Here is a 25,480-nt window from a genome sequence, read left to right as displayed (position 1 = left end):
GGGACTTATTATTCCATTTCTGTTAGTCACATGTCTGTGGAACTTGTTCAGTTTATGTCTCAGTTGTTGAATCTTATGTCCATACAAATATTTACACATGTACATTCGCTGAAAATAAACTCAAGACGTTTCTTTTTTTGCTGAGTTTACATCTCAATACCATGTATTAATGCTTCAATGTTGCCTTCCCCCATCCTATAGTAGCCCAATATTGCTTTTTCTTGCATGATTTTGAAAAGGAACTGTGCCTCCTTTATAAAAGTCGTAATTGTATGCTGTCAATGGACATAAAAAAAATCTAATAGACTTTATTCCCTATTCTTATAAAGAATTTGATGACACTCATGCTCCTCCTTTAGACAATGCACATACATTACCGCTAGATGTCTCCCTCCTCCATGCATCAGAGCCTCACAACAAGTAGTCTAGCTCGACGTGCACTACTACCGCACTGAAGTGTTCATGTGTTCGCTGATTTCTGTGTCCGCGAGGTGCTCGTCGTGAGGCAGTCGCCATTTTGAAACCCAAATCGTTCACAGTACACCCGCCCTGAAACCTGGAACTATGCCGCGGGGCCGGCCTCGCAAACTGAGGGATAAAACCAACGACGGAACAGGTAATCAGTTCCAAAATGTCACGAATAAAAAAGGCAGCGACCATGCTGTTTACACAAGTTCATAATGAATGGACAAGCTTTTGCGTAGCTGAGATAAACTCACTTGAATATAGTGTATATAGTCCCCGGATATAGTATTGCGGGTGTCCATTGCTTTGTGCTGTAAAGTGGTGATTGAGGCGGAATGATATTAATAACATTTCGGTGGCTCTACTTATCCCGATTCAGTCTAATTTACTCTTCGGTGAGGCAACAGCTCTCGTAGTGTCCCGTCAAATATAGGGCATTTGGCTAGGTAACGTCAGTTAGTGGTTTTCTGACTCATGTGTTAGCATGTTGGTGCTTGGCAGTTGGCTAACAGGCTAGCCTTTGTTTTTAATTTGTGTATGCGAGAAGACCGCTAGCTAGATGTGACTCAGCTAGCCAAACCATCAGGAAAGTAGTGTTTCACCATCCAGTCTCTCTCGGTTCGCTGCAGCTCGATGCGATATCCACATTTGCGACTTATAATACAACCGTTAATTAGCTAACCAACATTAGTTTAGCTAGTTAGCGTCCAAGTCGAGTGATCAGAAGAGAATGGGTTTTCTGCATGTGGCTAAGTTTGTTGCTATCCTATAGTTAGCTAACGCGTTGCTAGCTAGATACACCTGAGCTAGCAAGCCAACAGCACAGAGAAACAATGTACTCCAGCTGCAAATTGTCTTGGCTAGGTGTAATAAAAAAAAACGAAGAATATCCCTATGCCATAATTAAGTCAATTGGTAGTTAGTTAGCGAGTATCGTAAGAGTAATAACGTTAGACAAGAGCTAGTTGTAGTACAGGTTAGGGTATTTTGTCATGTTTAGTTTTAACAGCCTACTAACTCGTCCAAGGTAACTAGTTAGCGTAAAAATGACTTGCCTAGTTAAAGGTTAAATAAAAAAAAGTATCTCCAACCAGCTAGGCCATCAGGTGTGTAATCATTACTCCTAGAAAACTAGCGTTTCTATTGGTCAGATTCAGGTAGGTCCATCCCTATTTGCTGATCGGTCCAATAGAAACGCTAGTTTTCGTTCAACAGTTTGATGATTACACACCAGTGTTACAGTACAGTGGTCACCAACCATTTCTGTGTCAAAATGCAAGGTGAGATCTATCGCTCAGATTTGTTTGAACATGACTTAAAAGTAAGCCTATACAACATTAACGTTTTAAAAACAGTACTGTAGTAATGAGGTTCGTGCACTAGCCTATAGGCCCAATATATTGTCACCGCATTGCTTGAATTGCCCTGTCAATGCATTGTTTGGACCATTTAAAAAAAAAAAGTATATATATTTATATTTCAACATTTGAGGTAAGTTATAGGACCACACCAGTAATAGTCAGTTGTTGTATTACTTGTGAGGTACGGCTGAGTGAGCATACATTTCAATAATTGTATTTTTTAATTTACTGGGCTGATGGTGCCTGCATCTGGTCAGTCTCAGTAGAGAGAAAGAGAGGGCAGAAGACTGAGGGTCTGCCTTTCAACGTCCCTACACTCCCTTTCCTCCTATGACACTGACCAAAAAGTGACAAGTCTTCCAGTTGATGCTGAAACTCGAGTCACACCGCATTATGTCTGCTTCATGCACAAATTCATGTTACTCAGAGTGAAATATTCCATGATATAAAAAATAAAGACCCAAGCCGCTAATAATAATGCAAGCGTATCGATACACTTTCCTAGTCATTCATTACAACTTAGTGCTGGTTGTATTGGAAGTAAGGAAGAACCCACATTTTATGTCTTATAAAAGGTGTTGACAGTGCAGAGTAAAAACAAGGACTCACTCAAAAACATCAGCTCTGTGATGTATTAGTTGACAGTCTCAAGTAATGTCTTTAAAATTTTTGAAATCTCACAGTATCAACTTTTCTGTAGCTTACTTTTACGCCTGCTATGTTACTGCAGACACTAATCTTAGCCATCCGATTGGTCAGAGTTAGGCCTATAGTGCACTTGATTTGCTCTCCGGGCACGCCAGGAAGGCAGAGTTCATACCTTCAGACACATGAAATGTTTCAAAATCAATGTTGACAAAACAAAATACGCTAGACAAGGTGGGATATTTTTTGGTCAATTGTGGTGGAAACCCTTTTATGTGCAAATATTGATAGAAAAACCATAATGTCACAGTAAACTTGGAGTCACGTGATGTAGCCTACTACCACCATGACATATGACCTGCTCATATGATCATTACATGCAACATGCGCAATGTCTGTAGATATAATTACAGTGACCTCTTTCAAAAACAACTTGTGTACCTCTAATTTTATATCAATGAGCTGGGCACATGTAGTAGTTCCAGAAAATATACAGGCCTATATGTATACGAAAGGACCAAGTTGAATGCAACAGTTGTCATTAAAAGTAGGCCCAATCCAGAAAGAACTCCTCGTCCCCCTGATATTCAAATTCCGCCCCTGACACTTCATGTGGCCCCTGGTGTTCACTAATTTCATAGACTTAAATAAATAATTTTGAGCGTTGTGCGTACTGTTGAAACTGAACTCCATATTTGCTCTGTAGCCTGTGCCCCTCGCCTTAATCCTTCAATGTTTGCAGATCTGTAAGGTCAGTCTGACGTATCAATGTGGTGGTAGCATCACCACTGCACTGCGTAGGCTACCTATCCAGACCCTTCAGATTTGCAAACATTGAAAGATTAGGCTAGTACCAAGGGGAAGGGGTTGGTAGTGATTTGGGACAGGCCCATATCTGTTACCCTATGTAGGCCTGCCCATTACCTGACCAAATCATATTGGTGGATGCTCTGTTTATTTTTCCTTTATTTAACTAGGCAAGTCGGTTAAGAACACATTCTTATTTTCAATGACGGCCTAGGAACAGTGGGTTAACTGCCTTGTTCCGGGGCAGAATGACAGATTTTTTACCTTGTCGGCTCTGAGATTCGATCTTGCATCCTGTCGGTTACTAGTCCAATGCTCTAACCACTAGGTTACCTGTCGCCCCTACCATCCTGTCTTAACCATCTTTTTAGTTTAGGTATGAAAATTACAATAAATGTGATTATTAGGCAATTACTTTGCTTGTCTGTTTGTTATTTGGATTAGTTTAGTTTGAAATATCTCCTTTCCACACATCAATCAGACTGAAAAATGCATACAAACCCAGGGTTTTCCCCAAAGACTGTAAGAGGTGCTGTGCCACCTTGTGGACTGCTTGCACCACTATGTAAATATATTTTTAAACTGTGTTATCATATAAGGCCATTATTTTCTCTAGATTACATGAAATGGCAGTTTCAGTTGTTCAAAAGCTGCCCCCCTCCGGGTCTCTCTGTTTCCATACATAGCAGCACCACCCTGTTAAAAAAAATCCTGGAGAGAACCCTGCAAATCCTTAACCTAATATTTTACTGGAATCTGTTGGGAAATAGGCTGGTGGACCAAAACATTAGGGAAATTGCAGGTACCATTTAAGTAACCTAATTATGAACACCATGGTAATATGAGTGTCTTTGTCTCCCTCTCTTTTTGCCAACAGAGGGTATATCTGGAGCCAAGCAGGACAACAGCCATGGGGATTCCAAGGACAACAAGTGCACCGTCTGCTCCCAGAGCTTCACCACTGAGAGCCAGCTACAGAGGCACCAGCGCGACCATGAGGCCAACGACAAGGCAAGCATAGTGCAAAGGTCCAGACGAGGCTGTCTGACACAACACTGGCACCCAGGCTAGGTCTTTCCAGCCTGTCTCTTTTTGCCAACTCCTTATAGAATTGTCATGCCAATGTTTAGCTTGACGATGGAGTAAGCAAAAGCATAAACCCATCTGGGACCGGGCTAGTACAGACCTACCTTAATGATCTCATTTGATATGGATAGAAATGTCCTTCACTCACATGATTGATTTTGTATATGTATGAATGGTGTGCCGGATGTGAAAACATTAGATCTAAGTTACATCCATTGTTGATTAAGGTGAAGAACCCCAAAAAGCACCAGCATATAGGCCTAGTCCTTTTACTGATGTTTCTGCCTGACACACGGATGAGTTGGCCTCAGATGACAGTTGTAGCTTGTCCACAGAGATACAGTATGAGTGGATTTAAGTTTGTGTTTACTATTCATTATTCAGCTGTCAGAGTGGGAGAGCCTCTTTGCAGGGCAGTGAGCAAACAGTCAGACAGACCGAGGGAACATCCTCTTAAGACAAATAGCCCAGTGTATGAGGGAAATGTAGTGGCACTAGAAAGCAAATGCAACTGACACAGAGTTATTGAAGAAATAAATATATTAGAAATATACCCAGGAAATAAGACCTTAAGCCAAACATTTACCTGAAAATTATAATATAAGAGAAAATGTACTGGCTTGACTGTTATTGTAGGACTCAGTTACTCATTCACAGTTTTTTAAACTTTTATGTCAATTAGGAGACTGTCCTATCCAGGTTGACTTACAGGATCAATAAGGGTTAAGTGCCTTGCAAGGGCACATGGGAAGATTTTTCACCCACTCTGCTTGGTGATTTCGGTTACTGGCCCAACGCTCTTAACCACTAGGCTACCTGCAGCCCACACAGTCACTCACTTGCGCACACTCGCTCACTTACTCACTCATGAACTGCCTTTTCTCTCTTCCTCCCTTCCAGCTTCACCGGTGCGACCAGTGTGCTCAGACGTTTAACGTGGAGTTCAACCTCATGCTCCACAAGTCCACACACGCCACCTTGAACCCCACCTGCCCGGTGTGCCACAAGAAGTTCTCCCGCGTGGCCAGTCTCAAGTCCCATATCATGCTGCATGAGAAGGAGGAGGTTTGTCAATCAGTGATATGATTGAACCCATTGAAACATATTTTTAAAATGTAATTGTCTTGAATCTGCTGGGAAATATGTTTTTTATCGAAGCTAAAAATGTAATTTGTAGCTGGTGGATTAGCCTACTATTAATTATCTTATTAATTAAATTAATCAATAAACATCTGTGGACGTTTTCACATCAGGTCTCAACCATCCTCATAATAATAATGATAATACATATCATTTATATAGGTGACAACTTTCTAAACCGCAAAGACGTTTGTATGATCGACTCATGTGTGTCTTCTGAATTGTGGTCCTTCTCCATCCTCCTCTTGTCTGTGACCTCATCTTCTCATTTCTTTCCCTTTGTCCTCTAGAATCTGATCTGTACAGAGTGTGGCGACGAGTTCATTCTCCACAGTCAGCTCATGCTGCATCTGGAGGAGCATCGCAAAGAGCTGTCTGGGGCCAAGGTGTACACCTGCAAGACCTGCAGCAAGGAGTTCAAGATGGCGGGCCAGCTCAAGGAGCACACCAAGACCCACGTCAAGATGAGGTTAGAGAGCGAGGGGACAGTAGCACAGAGGGTCTTGGGTTGATTGATACTGTTGTCCAAAGTGCTTGTTCAGCAACACATTACTAAGTGTATTGAGTGCTCTTATCTCCCTGTGTCTTTCTGTTTGTTATTTTTCATTTGGAGGACCACCAGTTAAATTGTGTTTCAAAAGAACAACCTGACCAAATACTGTTTCCACATTGGGTTGATTTCTGTTTCTCTGCACTTGTTTTTTCCGTCAGGCCACTCAGTTCGAATTCCAGAAACTACAAGAAGAATATTGATCGGAGTGGATTCACCAACAGCTGTCAGCACTGTGGCAAGACGTTTAAAAAGCCCAGCCAGCTTGTTCGACACACACGAATACACACAGGTAAGCAAAAGACAGCTGGGTCATGTTCATTATGGCACGCATCAAAAAATATTTAGCAAATTAAAATGAGTCCCTCCCTGTTTCAATTGGTATTCTTCTGTTTCATGCCTAATGAACACGACCGAGGCTTGTTCTGCTTTATACAAGATTTGGATTTGTTGATTTTGAAAGGGAATTAAATGAAATAAAATAATGGCCTCAGTCTGTATGGTGTATCACTGTTGGACACCAGGGGTCTCTACCATGATCCTTGCCTCTCATCGATATATCCAAGATGGGAAAGACTTGTTTGTTTTTGTCTCGTGTAAATATTCTGTTTTTTTTTCTTCATTTTTTGTATACATTTCAATCTCTTTTTTTCCATTTTCTGATTAAATATACCTTCCTGCAACCTGCCTCACCCAATGTGGTACGGATCTGATATTTATTTTAGATCTTATAACTGGAACCTCCATAAGAAGCTAGCCAGATAATTAGCTACTAGTTATATAATTACCAGCCGCTTTAGCCCGGATAATACCTGCCAGTCTGCACAGCGCGATATCAGCCCTGAGCATATCGGACTGCTTTTTTCCCCACTACATCTCCGGATTCTTGTCGCAAGCTCTGGACCATTACACCGGATCGCCGCAGCAAGCTAGCTGCTACCGAGTGGCTATTTTGGCTATCGCCCATGTCCAGGAGCAAGCACCAGTTAGCCTCGAGCTAGGCCCATCTCTTGGCTAGCAAACGAAGAACACCAACTACCCAACCTCTCTTGCCATTCGGCCTGGGCCCTTTGTCGACACGGCAGCCCGCCGATCCATTACGACTGGATTGCTTGTCTGCTGACGTAATTCGGCCAATGTGCTCTCAACCGGCCTCTGCGTCGTGGATGTCGGTGAAGACCCATCTGCTAGCCCTGGCCGCTAGCTTTTCTACGCTCGCCTAGTGTAGTAACGACTACTGAATGGCTCCCTGTTCCATCTATTGCTGCTCATTGGTCCCTATGATCACTCGGCTACACAGCTGATGCCTTCTGGACTGTTCATTAACACAGTAGTTCGTTTTGTTTATCTGTCGGCCCCAGTCTCGAGCTCAGGCCCTGTGTGTAGCTCTTTGCCCATTCATAACCATTTACCCGTTGTTGTTGTCTTAGGTGTTTACCCATTGTTTTCTTACTCGTTGTTGTCCCAATCAACACCTGCGATTGCTTTATGCCTCTCATGTCAATATGCCTTGTATACTGTAGGGTAGCTCTCATTGTTTTATTTTACTTCGGAGCACCTAGTCCCGCTCAACATGCCTCAGATAGCTCCGTTGTCCCATCCCCCACACATGCGGAGAGTGCACCTAACTTAATTGGCACATCCAGAGATGCAACTTCTCTCATCGTCACTCAATGCCTAGGTTTACCTACACTGTACTCGCACCCTACCATACGTCTGTACATGATACCCTGAATCTATCCTACCACGCCCAGAAATCTGCTCCTTTTATTCCTTGTTCCCAACGATCTAGATGACCAGTTCTTATAGCCTTTAGCAGTACCCTCATCCTACTCCTCCTCTGTTCCTCTGGTGATGTAGAGGTTAACCCAGGCCCAGTGTCCCCCCAGGCGCTCTCATTTGTTGATTTCTGTAACCGCAAAAGCCTTGGATTCATGCATGTTAGGAGAATTATTGTCAGTTATCGTCACAGCTGTGTATATACCCGCTCAAGCAAACACCACGGCGGCCCTCAAGGACCTTCACTGGACTCGACGTAAACTGGAATCCATATATTCTGACCATGCATTTATTGGAGCAGGGGATTTTAACAAAATAAATTTGGGACCAAGGCTACCTAAATTCTATCAGCATATTAATTGCCGCACTCGCACAGGCAATACACTTGATCACCGCTACTCTAACTTCCGCAATGCATACAAGGCCCTCCCTCGCCCTTCCTTCGACAAATCCGACCAAGACTCCATCTTGCTCCTACCGTCTTATAGGCAAAAACTCAAACAGGATGTACCCCTGACTAGAACCATTCAACGCTGGTCTGACCAATTAGAATCCACGCTTCAAAGTTGTTTTGATCACGTGGACTGGGAAATGTTCCGGTCAGCCTCTGAGAATAACATTGATCTATATGCTGACTCTGTGAGTGTATTTATAAGGAAGTGCATTGGAGATGTTGTACCCACTGTGACTATGCTAGCGTCCCACCTGGCCAACATCCGGTGAAATTGCAGAGCGCCAAATTCAAAATACAGAAACTCATAATAAACATTCATAAAATATACAAGTGTTATACATCGGCTTAAAGATTAACTTCTTGTTAATCCAGCCGCTGTGTCAGATTTAAAAAAGGCTTTACGGCGAAAGTATACCATGTGATTATCTGAGGATAGTGCCCCGCTTACAAAAGCATGCAAACATTTTCCAGCCATGTAGATTAGTCACGAAAGTCAGAAATAGCGATACAATTAATCACTTACCTTAGATGATCTTCATATTTGCACCCACAAGACTCCATGTTACACAATAAATGTTTGTTTTGTTCGATAAAGTCCCTCTTTATATCCAAAAAACTCTGTTTTGTTGGCGCGTTTTGTTCAGTAATCCACTGGCTCAATGGCGGTCACAACAGGCAGACGAATAGATCCAAATAGTACCGGTAAAGTTTGTCGAAACCGGACAATAGCGTACTCAATACAAAATAAATAGGATGGGGTGAGTGCTCCCGGTCGCTGGCGCAAAAGCTCTTGTTCATTCGAGCGACCACTCACAAAATGTTGTCATTCTTACTAATTTTTCAGAATAAAAGCCTGAAACAATGTCTAAAGACTGTTGACATCTAGTGGAAGCCATAGGAACTGCAATCCAGGTCCCATCCATGTATATGGTGGATATGCTTTCAATGAAAAACACTCAATTCAAAAGAATGCCACTTCCTGGGTGGCTTTTCCTCATGTTTTTGAGTGCCATATCGGTTCTGTTATACTCACATACATTATTTTAACAGTTTTGGAAACTTTAGTGTTTTCTATCCAATACTACCATGCATATGCATATCCTAGCTTCTGGGCCTGAGTAACAGGCAGTTTAATTTGGGCACGCTTTTCATCCGGATGTCAAAATACTGCCCCCTACCCTAGAAAGGTTAAAACCTACCCTAACCAGAAACCATGGATGGATGGTGGCATTCACGCAAAACATAACCATGGAAAGAGGACTGGGAATATGGCCGAAATATATAAACAGTGTAGTTATTCCCTCTGCAAAGCAATCAAACAAGCAAAATGTCAGTATAGGGACAAAGTGGAGTCGCAATTCAACGGCTCAGACACATAGACCCTGCCACATTGTATGTGGCAGGGTCTACAGGAAAACACGGTCTACAAAAAGAAAACCAGCCACGTTACAGACACCGACATCTCGCTTACAGACACACAAACACCATCTTTGCCCGCTTTGAGGATAATACAGCGCCACTGACGCGCCCGCTACCAAGGACTGTGGGCTATCCTTCTCAGTGGCCATTGTGAGTAAGACATTCAAACGTGTTAACCCTCGCAAGGCTGCAGACCAGCTGGCTGGTGTGTTTATGGACATATTCAAATGCTCCCTATCCCAGTCTGCTGTCCCCACATGCTTCAAGATGGCCACCATTGTTCCTGTACCCAAGAAGGTAACTGAACTAAATTACTACCATCCCATAGCACACACTTCTGTCATCCTGAAGTGCTTTGAGAGACCTGTCAAGGATCATATCACCTCCACTTTACCTGCCACCCTAGACCCACTTCAGTTTGCAAACCACCCCAACATGTCGACAGACGATGCAATCGCCATCACACTGCACACTGCCCTATCCCATCTGGACGAGAGGAATACCTATGTAAGAATGCTGTTTACTGACTACAGCATTTAACACCATAGTACCCTCCAAGCTCATCATTAATCTGGAGGCCTTGGGTTTCAACTAGAGGTCGACCGATTATGATTTTTCAACTCCCATACCGATAGCAATTATTGGAGGACCAAAAAAAGCCGATACCGATTAATCTGCCAATTTTTTTAATTTTTATTTGTAATAATGACAATTACAACAATACTGAATGAACACTTATTTTAACTTAATATAATACATCAATAAAAGTCAATTTAGCCTCGAATAAATAATGAAACATGCATAAATAAAGTGTTGGAGAAGAAAGTAAAAGTCCAATATGTGCCATGTAAAAAAGCTAACATTTAAGTTCCTTGCTCAGAACATGAGAACATGTGAAAGCTGGTGGTTCCTTTCAACATGACACTTCAATATTCCAAGGTAGGAGGTTTTAGGTTGTAGTTATAGTATTTCTAGGACTATTTCTCTCTATACCATTTGTATTCCATATACCTTTGACTATTAGATGTTCTTATAGGCACTTTAGTATTGCCAGTGTAACAGTATAGTTTCCGTCCCTCTCCTCGCCGCTACCTGGGTTCAAATCAGGAACACATCGACAACAGCCACCCTCGAAGCAGCATTACCCATGCAGAGCAAGGGGAACAACCATTCCAAGTCTCAGAGCGAGTGACGTTTGAAACGCTATTAGCGCGCACCCCGCTAACTAGCTAGCCATTTCACATCGGTTACACCAGCCTAATCTCGGGAGTTGATAGGATTGAAGTCATAAGTACCGCAATGCGTGAAGCACAGTGAAGAGCTGCTGGCAAAACGCACAAAAGTGCTGTTTGAATGAATGCTTACGAGCCTGCTGCTGCCTACCACCGCTCAGTCAGACTGCTCTGTCAAATATCAAATCATAGACTTAATTATAACATAATAACACACAGCAATACGAGCCTTTGGTCATTAATATGGTCAAATCCGGAATCTATCATTTCGAAAACCAAACATGTATTATTTCAGTGAAATACGGAACCGTTCCGTATTTCATCTAATAGGTGGCATCCCTAAGTCTAAATATTGCTGTTACATTGTACAACCTTTAATGTTATGTCATAATTACGTAAAATTCTGGCAAATTAGTTCTGAACGAGCCAGGCGGCCCAAACTGTTGCATATACCCTGACTCTGCGTGCAATGAACGCAAGAGAAGTGAAACATTTTCACCTGGTTAATATTGCCTGCTAACCTGCATTTCTTTTAGCTAAATTTGCAGGTTTAAAGATATATTACTTCTGTGTAATGATTTAAATGTTTATGGTTCACGTTGGAGCAACAACAGTCGTTCTGCCCCTGAACAAGGCAGTTAACCCACCATTCCTAGGCCGTCATTGAAAATAAGAACGTGTTCTTAATGGACTTGTCTAGTTAAATAAAGGTGTTAAAATTATTATTTAAAAAAATAAAATTGGCCAAATCGGTGTCCAAAAATACAGATGTCCGATTGTTATGAAAACTTGAAATCGGCCCTAATTGATCGGCCGACCTTTAGTCTCAACCCTGCGCTGTGCAATTGTGTCCTGGACTTTCTGATGGGCGGCCCCCAGGTGGTGAAGGTAGGAAACATTTCTGCTTCGCTGCTCCTCAACACTGGGGCTCCACAAGGGTGCTGAAGGTGGAAAGTTTTTTAAGTTTCTCGGCGTACACATCACAGACAAACTGAAATGGTCTACCCACACAGACAGTGTGGTGAAGGGGCAACAGTGCCTCTTCAACCTCAGGAGGCTGAAGAAATTTGTCTTGTCACCTAAAACCTTGACGGACTTTTACAGATGCGCAATCGAGAGCATCCTGTCGGGCTGTATCACCGCCTGGTACGGCAACTGCACCCCCCTCAACAGCAGGGCTCTCCAGAGGGTTGTGCGGTCTGCACAACGCATCACTGGGAACAAACTACCTGCCCTCCAAGACACTTACAGCACCTAATATCACAGGAAGGCCAAAAAGATAATCAAGGACAACAACCTCCCAAGCCACTGTCTGTTCACCCCGCTACCATCCAGAAGGCGAGGTCTGTACAGAAGGCCAGCATGGCTAGAAGGCCAGCATCCCAGAGTCATTTCTTTACTGTTGACGTTGAGACTGGTGTTGCGGGTACTATTTAATGAAGCTGACAGTTGAGGACTTAAGGCGTCTGTTTCTCAAACTAGACACTAATGTACTTGTCCTCTTGCTCAGTTGTGCACCGGGGCCTCCCACTCCTTCTATTCTGGTTAGAGCCAGTTTGGGCTGTTCTGTGAAGGGAGTTGTACGAGATCTTCCCCTTCTGATGACCAGGTGGCGAATCGCATCTCTGCATGTCTGGCAGACATATCAGTGTGGATGACGGATTACCACCTCAAGCTGAACTTCGGCAAGACGGAGCTGCTCTTCCTCCCGGGGAAGGACTGCCCGTTCCATGATCTCGCCATCACGGTTGACAACTCCATTGTGTCCTCCTCCCAGAGCGCTAAGAACCTTGGCGTGATCCTGGACAACACCCTGTCGTTCTCAACTAACATCAAGGCGGTGGCCCGTTCCTGTAGGTTCATGCTCTACAACATCCGCAGAGTACGACCCTGCCTCACACAGGAAGCGGAGCAGGTCCTAATTCAGGCACTTGTCATCTCCCGTCTGGATTACTGCAACTCGCTGTTGGCTGGGCTCCCTGCCTGTGCCATTAAACCCCTACAACTCATCCAGAACGCCGCAGCCCGTCTAGTGTTCAACCTTCCCAAGTTCTCTCACGTCACCCCGCTCCTCCGCTCTCTCCACTGGCTTCCAGTTGAAGCTCGCATCCGCTACAAGACCATGGTGCTTGCCTACGGAGCTGTGAGGGGAACGGCACCTCAGTACCTCCAGGCTCTGATCAGGCCCTACACCCAAATAAGGGCACTGCGTTCATCCACCTCTGGCCTGCTCGCCTCCCTACCACTGAGGAAGTACAGTTCCCGCTCAGCCCAGTCAAAACTGTTCGCTGCTCTGGCTCCCCAATGGTGGAACAAACTCCCTCACGACGCCAGGACAGCGGAGTCAATCACCACCTTCCGGAGACACCTGAAACCCCACCTCTTTAAGGAATACCTAGGATAGGATAAAGTAATCCTTCTCACCCCCCTCCCCCCTTAAAATATTTAGATGCACTATTGTAAAGTGGCTGTTCCACTGGATGTCATAAGGTGAATGCACCAATTTGTAAGTCGCTCTGGATAAGAGCGTCTGCTAAATGACTTAAATGTAAATGTAATCTTCAGTTTCTTGGTAATTTCTCACATGGAATAGCCTTCATTTCTCAGAACTAGAATAAACTGATGAGTTTCAGAAGAAAGTACTTTGTTTCTGGCCATTTGGAGCCTTTAATCAAAACCAGAAATGCTGAGGCTCCAGATATTCAACTAGTCTAAAGGTGGCCAGTTTTATTGCTGCTTTAATCAGTACAACAGTTTTCAGCTGTGCTAACATAATTGCAAAAGGGTTTTCTAATGATCATTTAGCATTTTAAAATGATAAACTTGGATTAGCTAACACAACGTGTCATTGGAACACAGGAGTGATGGTTGCTGATAATGGGCATCTGTACGCCTATGTAGATATTCCATAAATCAGCCGTTTCCAGCTACAATAGTCATTTACAACATTATCAATGTCTACACTGTATTTCTGATCAATTTGATGTTATATTAATGGACATAAAAATTGCTTTTCTTTCAAAAACAAAAAAAATTCTAAGTGACCCCAAACTTTTGAACGGTAGTGTACATATCCATTCCTCCCTTTTAGATTTGTGTGCATTAGGTAGTTGTTGGGGAATTGTTAGATTACTTGTCAGATATTACTGCACTGTCAACTAGAACCACAAGCATTTCGCCACACTCTCATAAATATCTGCTAACCATGTGTATGTGACCAATACATTTGATTTGAAATAATCTTAACATTTTCAGAAGTTGCCATTCTTTGCCAATACACCTACAACTTTCCTTTTGGAAATATCACCTGAGATAAGTGCACATTAAGCGTAGACTCCCAACCCAGACTCCTCTCAGTTCATTCAGAGCTTCAGCTATCCTTCCTCACTGAGCCCCTCCATGCCACCTCATCTTAATGTTAATTTGTGGGCTAGATGGATGACTAATGCTGTGCTGGAGATGGTTGGCTTGTGCTCTGAATCTCAAATAGCACGTTAAGCGGACGTGCTGAAGGGGAACTATGGGGCTTCAAGCTCAGCCTGCGGGCTCCAGTCAGCTATCTGAAACTAAAGCCGGTATCGTCAGCTAAGTATCCTCCTCTGCTCTGATTCCACATCCTTATTGTCTAAAGCAAGGCAGGTTAGTCCCTGTGGGCTTCTCAGCTTAGCTAAACTCAGATCTCCCTGAGCAGTCAGGCTTCACAACGGTTCACTCAACCAAGACTGCTCTTCTCTGTGTCACGGAGGCTCTTCACTGCCAAAGCTGACTCTCTCTCCTCAGGTCTAGGAGGTTAAGAACAATCTCCTGCCTTCGACACCGTGAACCATCATATCCTCCTCTCCACCCTCTCAGGGCTGGGCATCTCATGTTCTGCACACTCTTGGATTGCATCCTACCTGGTAGGCCGCTTTTACCAGGTGACGTGGAGAGGATCTGTGGCTGCACCATGTACTCTACTGGTGTCTCCCAGCCCTCTCCTCTTCTCTCTATATACCAAGTCACTCGGCTCTGTCATATCCTCACATGGTCTCCTATCATTGCTATGCGAATGACACTCAACTACTTTTCCCCTTCACCATTTCTGACACCCAGGTGACGACATCTCTGCATGCCTGGCAGATATCTCAACTTGGATGTCGGCCCACCACCTCAAGCTCAACTTAGACAAGATGGAGCTGCTCTTTACACAGGAAGCGGCGCAGGTCCTAATCCAGGCACTGTCCTCTCCCTTCTGGATTAGTTCAACTCGCTGTTGGCTGGCATCCGCTTGTGCCATCAAATCTCTGCAACATATCCAGAATTCTACAGCCTGCCTGGTTTTTACCTTCCCAAGTTCTCTCATGTAACCTCGCTCCTCCACACACTCCACTGGCTTCCAGTCGAAGCTCGCATCCACTACAAGACCATTGTGCTTACCTACAAAACAGCAAGAGGAACTGCCCCTCCCTACCTTCAGGCTATGCTCAAGCCCTACACTCCAACCCGAGCACTCTGTTCTGCCACCTCAGGACTCTTGGCCCTCCCACCCCTACGGGAGGGCAGCTCCCACACAGCACAGTCCAAGCTCTTCTCTGTCCTGGCACCCCAATGGTGGAACCAGCTTCCCACCTGAAGCCAGGACAGCAGAGTCCCTGCCCAACTTCCGAAAACATCTGAAACTCTACCTCTTCAAACAGTATCTTAAATTATCCTCTTCCTCATCTCGGGACTAAAATGTAAATGTAAGCAGTAGTTTTCCTGCGGGATATAGACACCTTTTCTGTGTTTGCAAACATTGCCACACGAGGGCGATGTGTGCAAGTTGGTGGCAGAATAAGGGGGAGTTCTAATAGAATGCCTGCAAAAAAAGCCTCTATTTACATGTTGCTTATGAGTGCATTTCACAGTACGTTTTTGATTATAATTGGATATTTAAGGCTCTTATGAATTTTCTGATTAATATAATGTTTGTCCTCACAAATCAACTGCATTATATTAACACTTCAACTTCCACCAGTAAAATGTGTTGTATGCTGGGAAAGGGTCTATTTACTGGTGTGTCAGGTCCTCTCTCTCCTTTCCCTTTGTACCCCTCAGGTGTATCTCTACCCCCCAGGTGTATTGAGTAGTGTGTGTTAGCTCTTTACCATTCTCTCCCTCTCTCTCCATTTCCAACGAGGTATACTTAAGCAATAAGGTCAGAGGAGGTGTAGTATATGACCACGGTTAAGGGCTGTTCTTATGCACGACGCAACGTGGAGTGCAGCCCTTAGCCGTGGGAAATTGGCTATATATCACAAACCCCCCCACAAGGAGCCTTGTTGCTATTATAAACTGGTTACTAATGTAATTTGAGTAGTAAAACTAAATGTTTTGCCATACCTGTGGTATATGGTCTATCAGAATTCAGGGCTCAAACCACCGAGTTTTATACCATCGGATTGTTGAATACTTGTTTCTGATTGGCTTGAATGGCGTGCATTATTTCCCTATAGTGCACAGTATAATTGCACGGTATAATTCAATGGTAATGAAGTTCATTCTTAGGTTTTTTTTGCTGCTTTTGAAAGCAAAAGCTCAATTGAAAATATCATTGTCAATGTTCAATTCGATTTTCATAATAGCAAGCTAGGATATTGGTTTAGTTAGCTAAGCTAGCAAGTCTATTTGTTTGGTTACCAAGGCAACTACTCTAGCTAGCTAGTAAACTTATAGCCATGGTATACATGTAGATAATCACCTCGGAGCCCTATAAATAATGCCAACTCCGCGGAAGTGTTGTGGAACACACCTTTCACGTCATGCTTTATTTTCCAGAGAACGCACAGCCCCTCATTGATTATCCCTTTCGAGTTCTTTCTCTGCCTTCCTCTCTCTCCCTCTCACATTTTGTCATGGGGTACAGAGAACATTTTTCAGTTTAAAAGCACATTTTCTTGCAATTCTATAAATTTTTGCAATGTCTAATGTGTATTGATGTGTTATTTAAGTGACTCAAACATTACAACAAAATCTATGGGCAAAAACACATTAGCTGACATGGGCTAATTGATCTTGAAATTTCTTATAAATAAATAAATAGCTCTCTGAAGTATGCAATAACTGACATGACAACAGGAAAACTGATGATGCAATACCCAATTGCATCTTGTGGATTCTACTATTACAACTTTCAAGAGTAAGTTGAACGCCTGACTGAGTTTCTTAACAATTCAGCCCCCTCCCACACCTGTCGACCTACAATTTGAGAACCACTGATCTATACCACCCAGGTGTATTGAGTTGTGTTCTCTCTCCCATCTATCCTCTCTCCTCTCCCACCCAGGCGAGCGGCCGTACAAGTGCAGCCACTGTAGCAAGGCCTTCAACCAGAAAGTGGTGCTGCAGACCCATATGGTGAGGCACACGGGAGAGAAGCCCCACCTCTGCATCTTTTGCCCCGCTTCCTTCTCGCAGAAGGGCAACCTGCACTCACACGTCCAGAGAGTGCACTCTGAGGTAAACAACCAACTAACTCCATCACCTTGCACATCTATGTTGCCCTTGTCTTTAATCAGTAGGCTTGGATGGAATTCTTGTTACTTTCACCGGTCTGATCCTCCAAAGTTGTCTGCTAGTGTCTACAGGTAATGTGTGTGTATATACAGTACCATTCAAAAGTTTGGACACCTACTCATTTTAGTGTTTTACATTGTTGAATAATAGTGAAGACATCAAAACTATGAAATAAATAATATGGAATCGTGTAGTAACCAAAAAAAAGTGTAAAACAAATCCAAGTATATTTTATATTTTATATTCTTCAAAATAGCCACCCTTTTCCCACTCTTGGCATTCTCTCAACCAGCTTCATGAGGAATGTTTTTCCAACAGTCTTGAATGAGTTCCCACATATGCTGAGCACTTGTTGGCTGCTTTTCCTTCACTCTGTGGTCCAACTCATCCCAATCCATCTCAATTGGGTTGAGGTCGGGGGATTGTGGACGGCATGTCATCTGATGCAGCACTCCATTACTCTCATTGGTCAAATAGCCCTTACACAGCCTTGATGTGTTTTCGGCCATTGTCCTGTTGAAAACAAGTGATAGTCCCACTAAGCGCAAACCAGATGGGATGGTGTATCTCTGCAGAATGCTGTGGTAGCCATGCTGGTTAAGTGTGCCTTGAATTCTAAATAATCATCCGTTCACCTACTCACCAAAACTCTCAAATTTGGACTCATCAGACCAAAGGATAGATTTCCACCGGTTTAATATTGTGAAGACTTACAGAAAACATTTGACCTCTGTCATTGCCAACAAAGGGTATATAACAAAGTATTGAGAAACTTTTGTTATTGACCAAATACTTATTTTCCACCATAATTTGCAAATAAATTCATTACAAATCCTACAATGTGATTTTCTGGATTTCTTTTTCTCATTTAGTCTGTCATAGTTGAAGTGTACCTATGATAAATTACAGGCCTCTCATCTTTTTAAGTGGGAGAACTTGCACAATTGGTGGCTGACTAAATACTTTTTTGCCCCACTGTATTTGACGTTCCATGGGAAAATAATGAGCTTAAATGGAAAGCAGTCTCAGGCTAATTCTGGTTGATGATTGCAGTCTAGGAGTTGGTGTTTATAGGTAGATGTTTTGAGTGAGTGACTGAATGTACACCCTTCTGGACCTGAGTGCTACTTTCATCGTATTTGTGTCGGCTAGTCACCATTACTTACATCTGTGCAAATGAGGACATGCAAATGTGAAGCTTTGTCCTTTTTATTGAGTGGCCAACTTAATCAGCTAGCCTTTCAATTTTCCCCATCCCTCACAACAAATACATGTGATGATTTTATCAGCCAAACATTTTTTACGGAGCCCGTCAAATTATTATTATTTTTTTTTACAAATGGGGAAGAGATTTTAAAGAGCGTCCGTAGCACTGACGGACAAAAAACGCTAACTGACAATGATGCAGTGAGTTGATTGAATCTCCCCTGAAGCCCCAAACCGCAGCTGTTCAACATTTTTGAATAATGCATGTGATTCTCACGAGTGTTCCTCCACATACTCTTGCAGTCAGGACCTCGGCTTTATGAACGGACTTTATGAATATATTAAAGTCAAATGTGAGTGGGAATACATTTCATAAGCAGAAGCATCTGGAATATGGACAGGGAAGTGGGACTGTTTTTAGATTACCCCAAAGTTTTTGCATGAAATTGTTCTCTATCCTAATCGCTGCCTTATATTAGATTGCCCTTTAAAATAATCAGAAGATGAATATTTGTAATATCCCTCTTGGCTGAAGATACAATATGTATAATATATACAGTTAGGAACACCTGCTCTTTCCATGGCATGGACTGACCAGGTGAATCCAGGTGAAGGCTATGATCCCTTATTGTCACTTGTTAAATCCACTTCAATCATTGTAGATGAAGGGGAGGTGACGGGTTAAAGAAGGATTTTAAAGTCTTGTAACATTTGGTTGTGTATGTGTGCCATTCAGAGGGTGAATGGGCAGCACAAAATGGGTGGCAGGTAGCCTAGTGGTTAGAGCGTTGGGTAAAAATCTGTCGTTCTGCCCCTGAACAAGGCAGTTAACCCACTGTTCCTAGGCCGTCATTGTAAATAAGAACAAATTCTTAACTGACTTGCCTAGTTTATTTATTATTTATTTATTTATCCGTTATTTAACCAGTTAAGTTGACTGAGAACACCTTCTCATTTACAGCAACGACATGCCAATTGTAAACTGGGGATTATTAGGTGACCATGATGGTTTGAGGGCCAGATTGGGAATTTAGCCAGGACACCGGGGCACACCTACACTTACAATAAGTGCCATGGGATCTTTAATGACCTCAGAGAGTCAGGACACCCGTTTAAAGTCCCATCCGAAAGATGGCACCCTACACAGGGCAGTATCCCCATTCACTGCCCTGGGGCATCGGGATTTTTAAAAGTTAGTTAGTTAAATAAAGGTTAAAGAAAAAAAAAAGACTTCAGTGCCTTTTCAATGGGTTATGGTAATAGGTAATTGAGCCAGCAGCATACCACCCTGCCATACCACTGCTGGCTTGTTCTGAAGCTAAGCAGGGTTGGTCCTGGTCAGTTCCTGGATGGAAGACCCAGATGCTGCTGGAAGTGGTGTTGGAGGGCCAGTAGGAGGCACTCTTTCCTCTGGCCTAAAAAAAATATCCCAATGCCCCAGAGCATTGATTGGGGACACTGCCCTGTGTAGGGTGCCGTCTTTCGGATGGTACGTTAAACGGGTGTCCTGACTCTCAGAAGTCATTAAAGATCCCATGGCACTTATCGTAAGAGTAGGGGTGTTAACCCTGGTGTCCTGGCTAAATTCCCAATCTGGCCCTCAAACCATCACGGTCACCTAATAATCCCCAGTTTACAATTGGCTCATTCATCCCCCTCCTCTCCCCTGTAACTATTCCCCAGGTCGTTGCTGCAAATGAGAACGTGTTCTCAGTCAACTTACCTGGTAAAGTAACGGATAAATAAAAAATCTAAGAAAAAGGTGCCAGGCGCACTGGTTTGAGTGTCAAACCCAGCAGCGTTGCAGTTATTTTCACAGTTTCCTGTGTCTATCAAGAACCCACCCAAAGGAAATACAGGCAACTTGACACAACTGTGGGAAGCATTGGAGTCAACATAGGCCAGCATCCCTGTGAAATGCTTTCGACACCTATGCCCCAATGAATTGAGGCTGTTCTGAGGGCAAAAGTGGGAGGAGCAACTCAATATTAGGAAGGTGTACCAAATGTTTTGTACACTCAGTGTACTGTATATCGTAGTTGGTATTAAATTATAATGACATGGTATTAGGTAATTTTGTATTGTTTTTACCTAATGCAAAATAATTTATTTTTAATATAAAAAATGTACTAAGAATGCAGACTTCAGCTAATTCCCAATGGCATCATATCCAATGAAAGCATTTAGGCCTTTAACAGCACATTAATATTAATTGATAATCACAGTTGTATGTGTACTGACTTTGTTTCCTGTATATGTGTCTCTTCAGCTTACGGGAGTACCACTGTTCCCGTGCATGGACTGTAGCTGTGTGTTCAAAAAGCTGGGCAGTCTCAACGCTCACATCAGCAAGATGCACATCTTGCTCATCGAGGAATCAGCCAACACACAGGTGAGTGAGTGCATGCAGATGATGTGAACTTCTAGAAGTTTCTCCTGATTCGGTTTCTGACCTCTGCATTCAGTTTGCTGCCTCACGCTGCAGCTAGCTTGATGCTGAGGGATCAGACACACAAACCCACACTGGAACTTCCCTGTAGCTCTACGACTACATGTATATTTTTATGTGATTATTTCAGAGTGGGTCTCAATATAAAAAAGCCTCTCATTTTCATAATATGGCATCGTGTTTTTGTAAGTAAATGGAACCTTGAAAATCAGGTGTTCAGATACACTATTAATTAGGTGAACTAGGCTTCCATAAAAAGTCGCTCATCTCTGATACACTGCAAAAAACAAAACAAGATAGAAAATGCTCTACGCTGCTCAGATCAGCTCACCTCTGCCATTCTCAGTATTCCCTTTTCTCCTCTCATTCTCTCCAACTTCACACCCTCCCTCGCTGTCCCGTAGGAGGTAGAGGAGTCGGGTCAGGGAGTGGCGGGGTCAGAGGGCAGCGAGGTGGTGACTGACGTGATCCAGCAGCTCCTAGAGCTGTCAGAGCAGGTGACAGGGGAGGGGACCCAGTCACAGACCCAAGAACAGACAATCACCTTGGAGACAGCCATCAACCAGGACATCCTACAGGTGGGAACTATAACACAGGAATACACGTAGATACACATGCGCAAAAGCGTACACGCACAGACACACGAAAGCAATCACTCACGCATACATGTACGTACACAGCTGTCTTACTATACTTGAGAGAACTTTTTGGGGACCAATTCAAAGTCCTATTTTCCCTAAACCTTACCTTAACCCTAATTGTAACCCTTACCTTAAACTTAACCCCTAAGCCTAAAATAGCCTTTTAGGTGTGTGGTCACCTAGGTGATCATTTCGGGCACTGTTTTGATTGGGACAAGCCATCGCACTGCTGTGAGACAAGCGTGGGGGATTTTTTTCTTTCTCACTGAATCTCCATTTGGATATTTGGTAACAATTAAGCTGGGGAAATGTTAGCTAAATTGAGGTGAGTGCTAATGATCATCTTTATACTAGTTTGCTCATTATATTAGCTGATCAGAACATTTTGCTAGCATGTTATACAAGTGGATTTTGCTCTTCACTTGCATAGTAGCCTGTCTTACTCCCGTCCAAAAGCCTGGGACTTGTCTCATAATCAATCAATGTGATTTTGTTTGTTTGTCTGTCTGTATATTTGGTTAATTGATCTCTGGCTGGACAAGTGGAAACATTTATTCGTTCACTGATCAGAAACATTTAGCATGAAATACGGTAGCCTAAATCAAGTGTATTAGTTATCTATTGTCTTACGTAGTAGCCTTATATAGAGCCTAGGCTATCGTCCCAATTCCACTGAAACCCAAAATCCTCAGTCCTGTCTCGTATGAAAAATCCTGACTTTATTCTGTCATCTTTATTCTTTTGGATTATCAAAGCACATCTGGCCTATGCATGTCAAAATACAGCTATAACAGTTCACCCACTTCTCTGAGCTGTCGCATATTGCTGCCCATTATGAGAGCTTCGGTAGAGAATGTGTGATCAACAAACGGTGGGAGTAGATATGTATATTTTACTTTTAAACATAGATAAAAAATATATAAGATACCTTGATATTTAAACAATTTCCTCTCTTCATCTCCCCGTTATTCATGAGCTGATCTGCGATCTGCATAATCATCTAGATTTAGCCAAATGGGAGATGTTCTGTCATTCGTAGGAGGTTATCTAGCAAGTTTAGCAATTTTGCTCAATTTACTTTTGTTTGACTGCAATTGCAAAGTTGGTATTATTCGACAACACTATAGCCTGCTCTGGGTGTACTCTGTGTGTGCTCTGTGTCGAGATGGCCTAGGCCTACTGCTGAAATGCGCTGAATTAATTGAGGAACATGATTTTGCAATTCACAACAATGTCATTGGCGATCAAAGTTACTGTGTCATTACTAAATGTCAGTTTCACTTGCTGTGAAATCTTTAAATAGTGGCACAGCGACAATCTTATTTTGTGAACCCTGGCATATCTTGGTTTTCAACTTGGTTTTGAATGGGAATCGGTTTCCGGCTCATTTAAATGTGGGACCAGGCTTGGGCTTCAGTTCACCAGGCTTGGGCCGGACCGGGATCGAACTTTCAGTTATGCTTCTGATGAGAACTCCATTCGGGTCTCGTGTGCAGTCTGGCAGTGTCAATTATGCGTGTGCTTTGAATTTGTGATGACTTTGTGTGAAGTAAATACGCTAGGCTAAAGGATTCTATGCAACAACCTGTTTGGATAATGTGCTATTCTATTTTTTGCCTATCTGCGCGTGTTGTGTAGTTCGGGGAATTGCATTGGTGCGACATTGGGGGAAAGTGTTGTAATTTCCCTTTTTTTGGGAAATGTAAAGAGTGGGCCCAGGACAGTCCCGGAATCCCGGTTACCGATGTTAATCCCTAGTGTCATGAAGCCTAGCTTGGGCATACAGCACAGTATTGCCCAATACTATGGATGGGAAAATGTACTGATACATAGTATTAGTCACAGTTTTTGTTAAACCCTGTCACCCCTGAACCCACACAGCAAGCCCTGGAGAACAGTGGGTTGAGCGTGGTTCAGTCCCAGACCAACGGAGTGGCCAGACAGACTCAGAGCCATGCCGCCGAGGGTGCTTTACCTGACAGCAAGAAGTTACCAGGCCAGGACAAAACCACCAAGAAGGAGAAGAAAAGTATCTTCAGAAAACCTGTACAGATGCCAGGTAGGGCATACCCCAAATAACATCCATGTGTGCTTGTGCATGTCACCGTCTCTCAGTTCCATTTCAACTCCATAAATGTACTTGCTCATTAAATGTCCATTGACCATAAACAGGTATATTGCACACAGTGCATTCGGAAAATATTCAGACCCCTTCCCTTTTTCCACATTGTGACATTAGCCTTATTCTAAAATGGGTTAAATATTTTTTTAATATACCCAATAATGACAAAGCGAAAACAGTGTTTTAATTTTTTTAATTATTAAAAAACAGAAATACTTTGTTTACATGTATTCAGACCCTTTGCTAGTAGACTCGAAATTGAGCTCAGGTGCCTGCTGTTTCCATTGGTCATCCTTGAGATGTTTTTACAACTTGATTGGAGTCCACCTGTGGTAAATTAAATTGATTGGATATGATTTGGAAAGGCACACACCTGTCTATGTAAGGTCCCACAGTTGACAGTGCATGTCAGAGCAAAAACCAAGCCATGAGGCCGACGGAATTGTACATAAAGTCAGGATTGTGTCGAGGCACAGATCTGGGGAAGGTCTGCCAAAAAATGTCTACAGCTTTGAAGGTCCCCAAGAACACAGTGGCCTCCATTCTTAAATGGGAGAAGTTTTGAACCACCAAGACTCTTCCTAGAGCTGGCCACCTGGCCAGACTGAGAAATCGGGGGAAAGGTTATCCCTCTCTGTGGAGATGGGATAATCTTCCAGAAGGAAAATCTCTGCAGCACTCCACCAATCAGGCCTTAGTGGTGGAGTGGCCAGATGGAAGCCATTCCTCATTAAAAGGCAGCCCACTTAGTTTGCCAAAAGGCACCTAAACGACTCTGACCACGAGAAACAAGATTCTCTGGTCTGATGAAACCATGATTGAACTACTTGGCCTGAATACCAGACGTCACGTCTGAAGGAAACCGGAAACCATCCCTGCGGGATCGAGGGGAAGATGAATGGATCTAGTCAGGATCGAGGGAAAGATGAACAGAGCAAAGTACAGAGGTCCTTGATGAAAACCGGTTCCAGAGCACTCACGACCTCAGATTGGGGTGAAGGTTCACCTTCAAACAGGACAACGACCCTAAGCACACAGCCAAGACAACGCAGGAGTGGCTTCGGGACAAGTCTCTGAATGTCCTTGAGTGGCCCAGCCGGACTTGTACCCAATCTAACACCTCTGGAGGCACCTGAAAATAGCTGTGCAACGTTGCTCCCCATCCAACCTGACCGAGCAGAGAAGATTGGGAGAACCTCCCCAGAAAACAGGTGTGCCGAGCTTGTAGCGTCATACCCAAGAAGAATCAAGGCTGTAATTTCTGCCAAATGTGCTTCAACAAAGAACAGAGTAAAGGGTCTACATACTTAAGTAAATGTGATATTTCAGTTTGACATTTAAAAAATAAAATAAATGTGCAAACATTTGCTTTGTCATTATGGGGTACAAACAATTTAAATAATTGTTGAATAAGGCTGTAACATAACAAAATGTGGAAAAAGTCAAGGGGTCTGAATACTTTCCAAATGCGCTATATATTGAGAGTTTCAATTGATTCCCTGAATTTAAGTGTATTTGGTCTCAGCTCTGTGCCTGCTCATCTCATGTGGGACCAGTGTCGTATCCATTAGGGCACCCTATAACAAAACG

General features: G+C 43.1%; 1 protein-coding gene across 3 annotated transcripts in view; it reads left to right on the top strand.

Moving 5' to 3' along the window:
* The first annotated feature begins 474 nt into the window (after positions 1-474).
* The window catches only part of LOC123997534 (zinc finger protein 236-like), a 108,669-nt gene continuing 83,663 nt past the window's right edge, over positions 475-25,480 (top strand). For all 3 annotated transcript variants that reach the window (XM_046301877.1, XM_046301878.1, XM_046301876.1), the window contains exons 1-9: positions 475-616; positions 4,156-4,289; positions 5,265-5,429; positions 5,795-5,973; positions 6,216-6,346; positions 17,243-17,415; positions 20,948-21,070; positions 21,532-21,705; positions 23,650-23,827. In XM_046301877.1, the coding sequence (XP_046157833.1) occupies positions 565-616; positions 4,156-4,289; positions 5,265-5,429; positions 5,795-5,973; positions 6,216-6,346; positions 17,243-17,415; positions 20,948-21,070; positions 21,532-21,705; positions 23,650-23,827 (1,309 nt within the window). In that variant the 5' untranslated portion in view covers positions 475-564. The remainder of the gene's footprint in view (positions 617-4,155; positions 4,290-5,264; positions 5,430-5,794; positions 5,974-6,215; positions 6,347-17,242; positions 17,416-20,947; positions 21,071-21,531; positions 21,706-23,649; positions 23,828-25,480) is intronic.

Source organism: Oncorhynchus gorbuscha, linkage group LG15 (assembly GCF_021184085.1).
Source record: "Oncorhynchus gorbuscha isolate QuinsamMale2020 ecotype Even-year linkage group LG15, OgorEven_v1.0, whole genome shotgun sequence".
Lineage (NCBI taxonomy): Eukaryota > Metazoa > Chordata > Actinopteri > Salmoniformes > Salmonidae > Oncorhynchus > Oncorhynchus gorbuscha.
The sequence above is the reverse complement of the archived record's forward strand: the minus strand, read 5'-3'. Positions and strand labels throughout refer to the sequence as shown.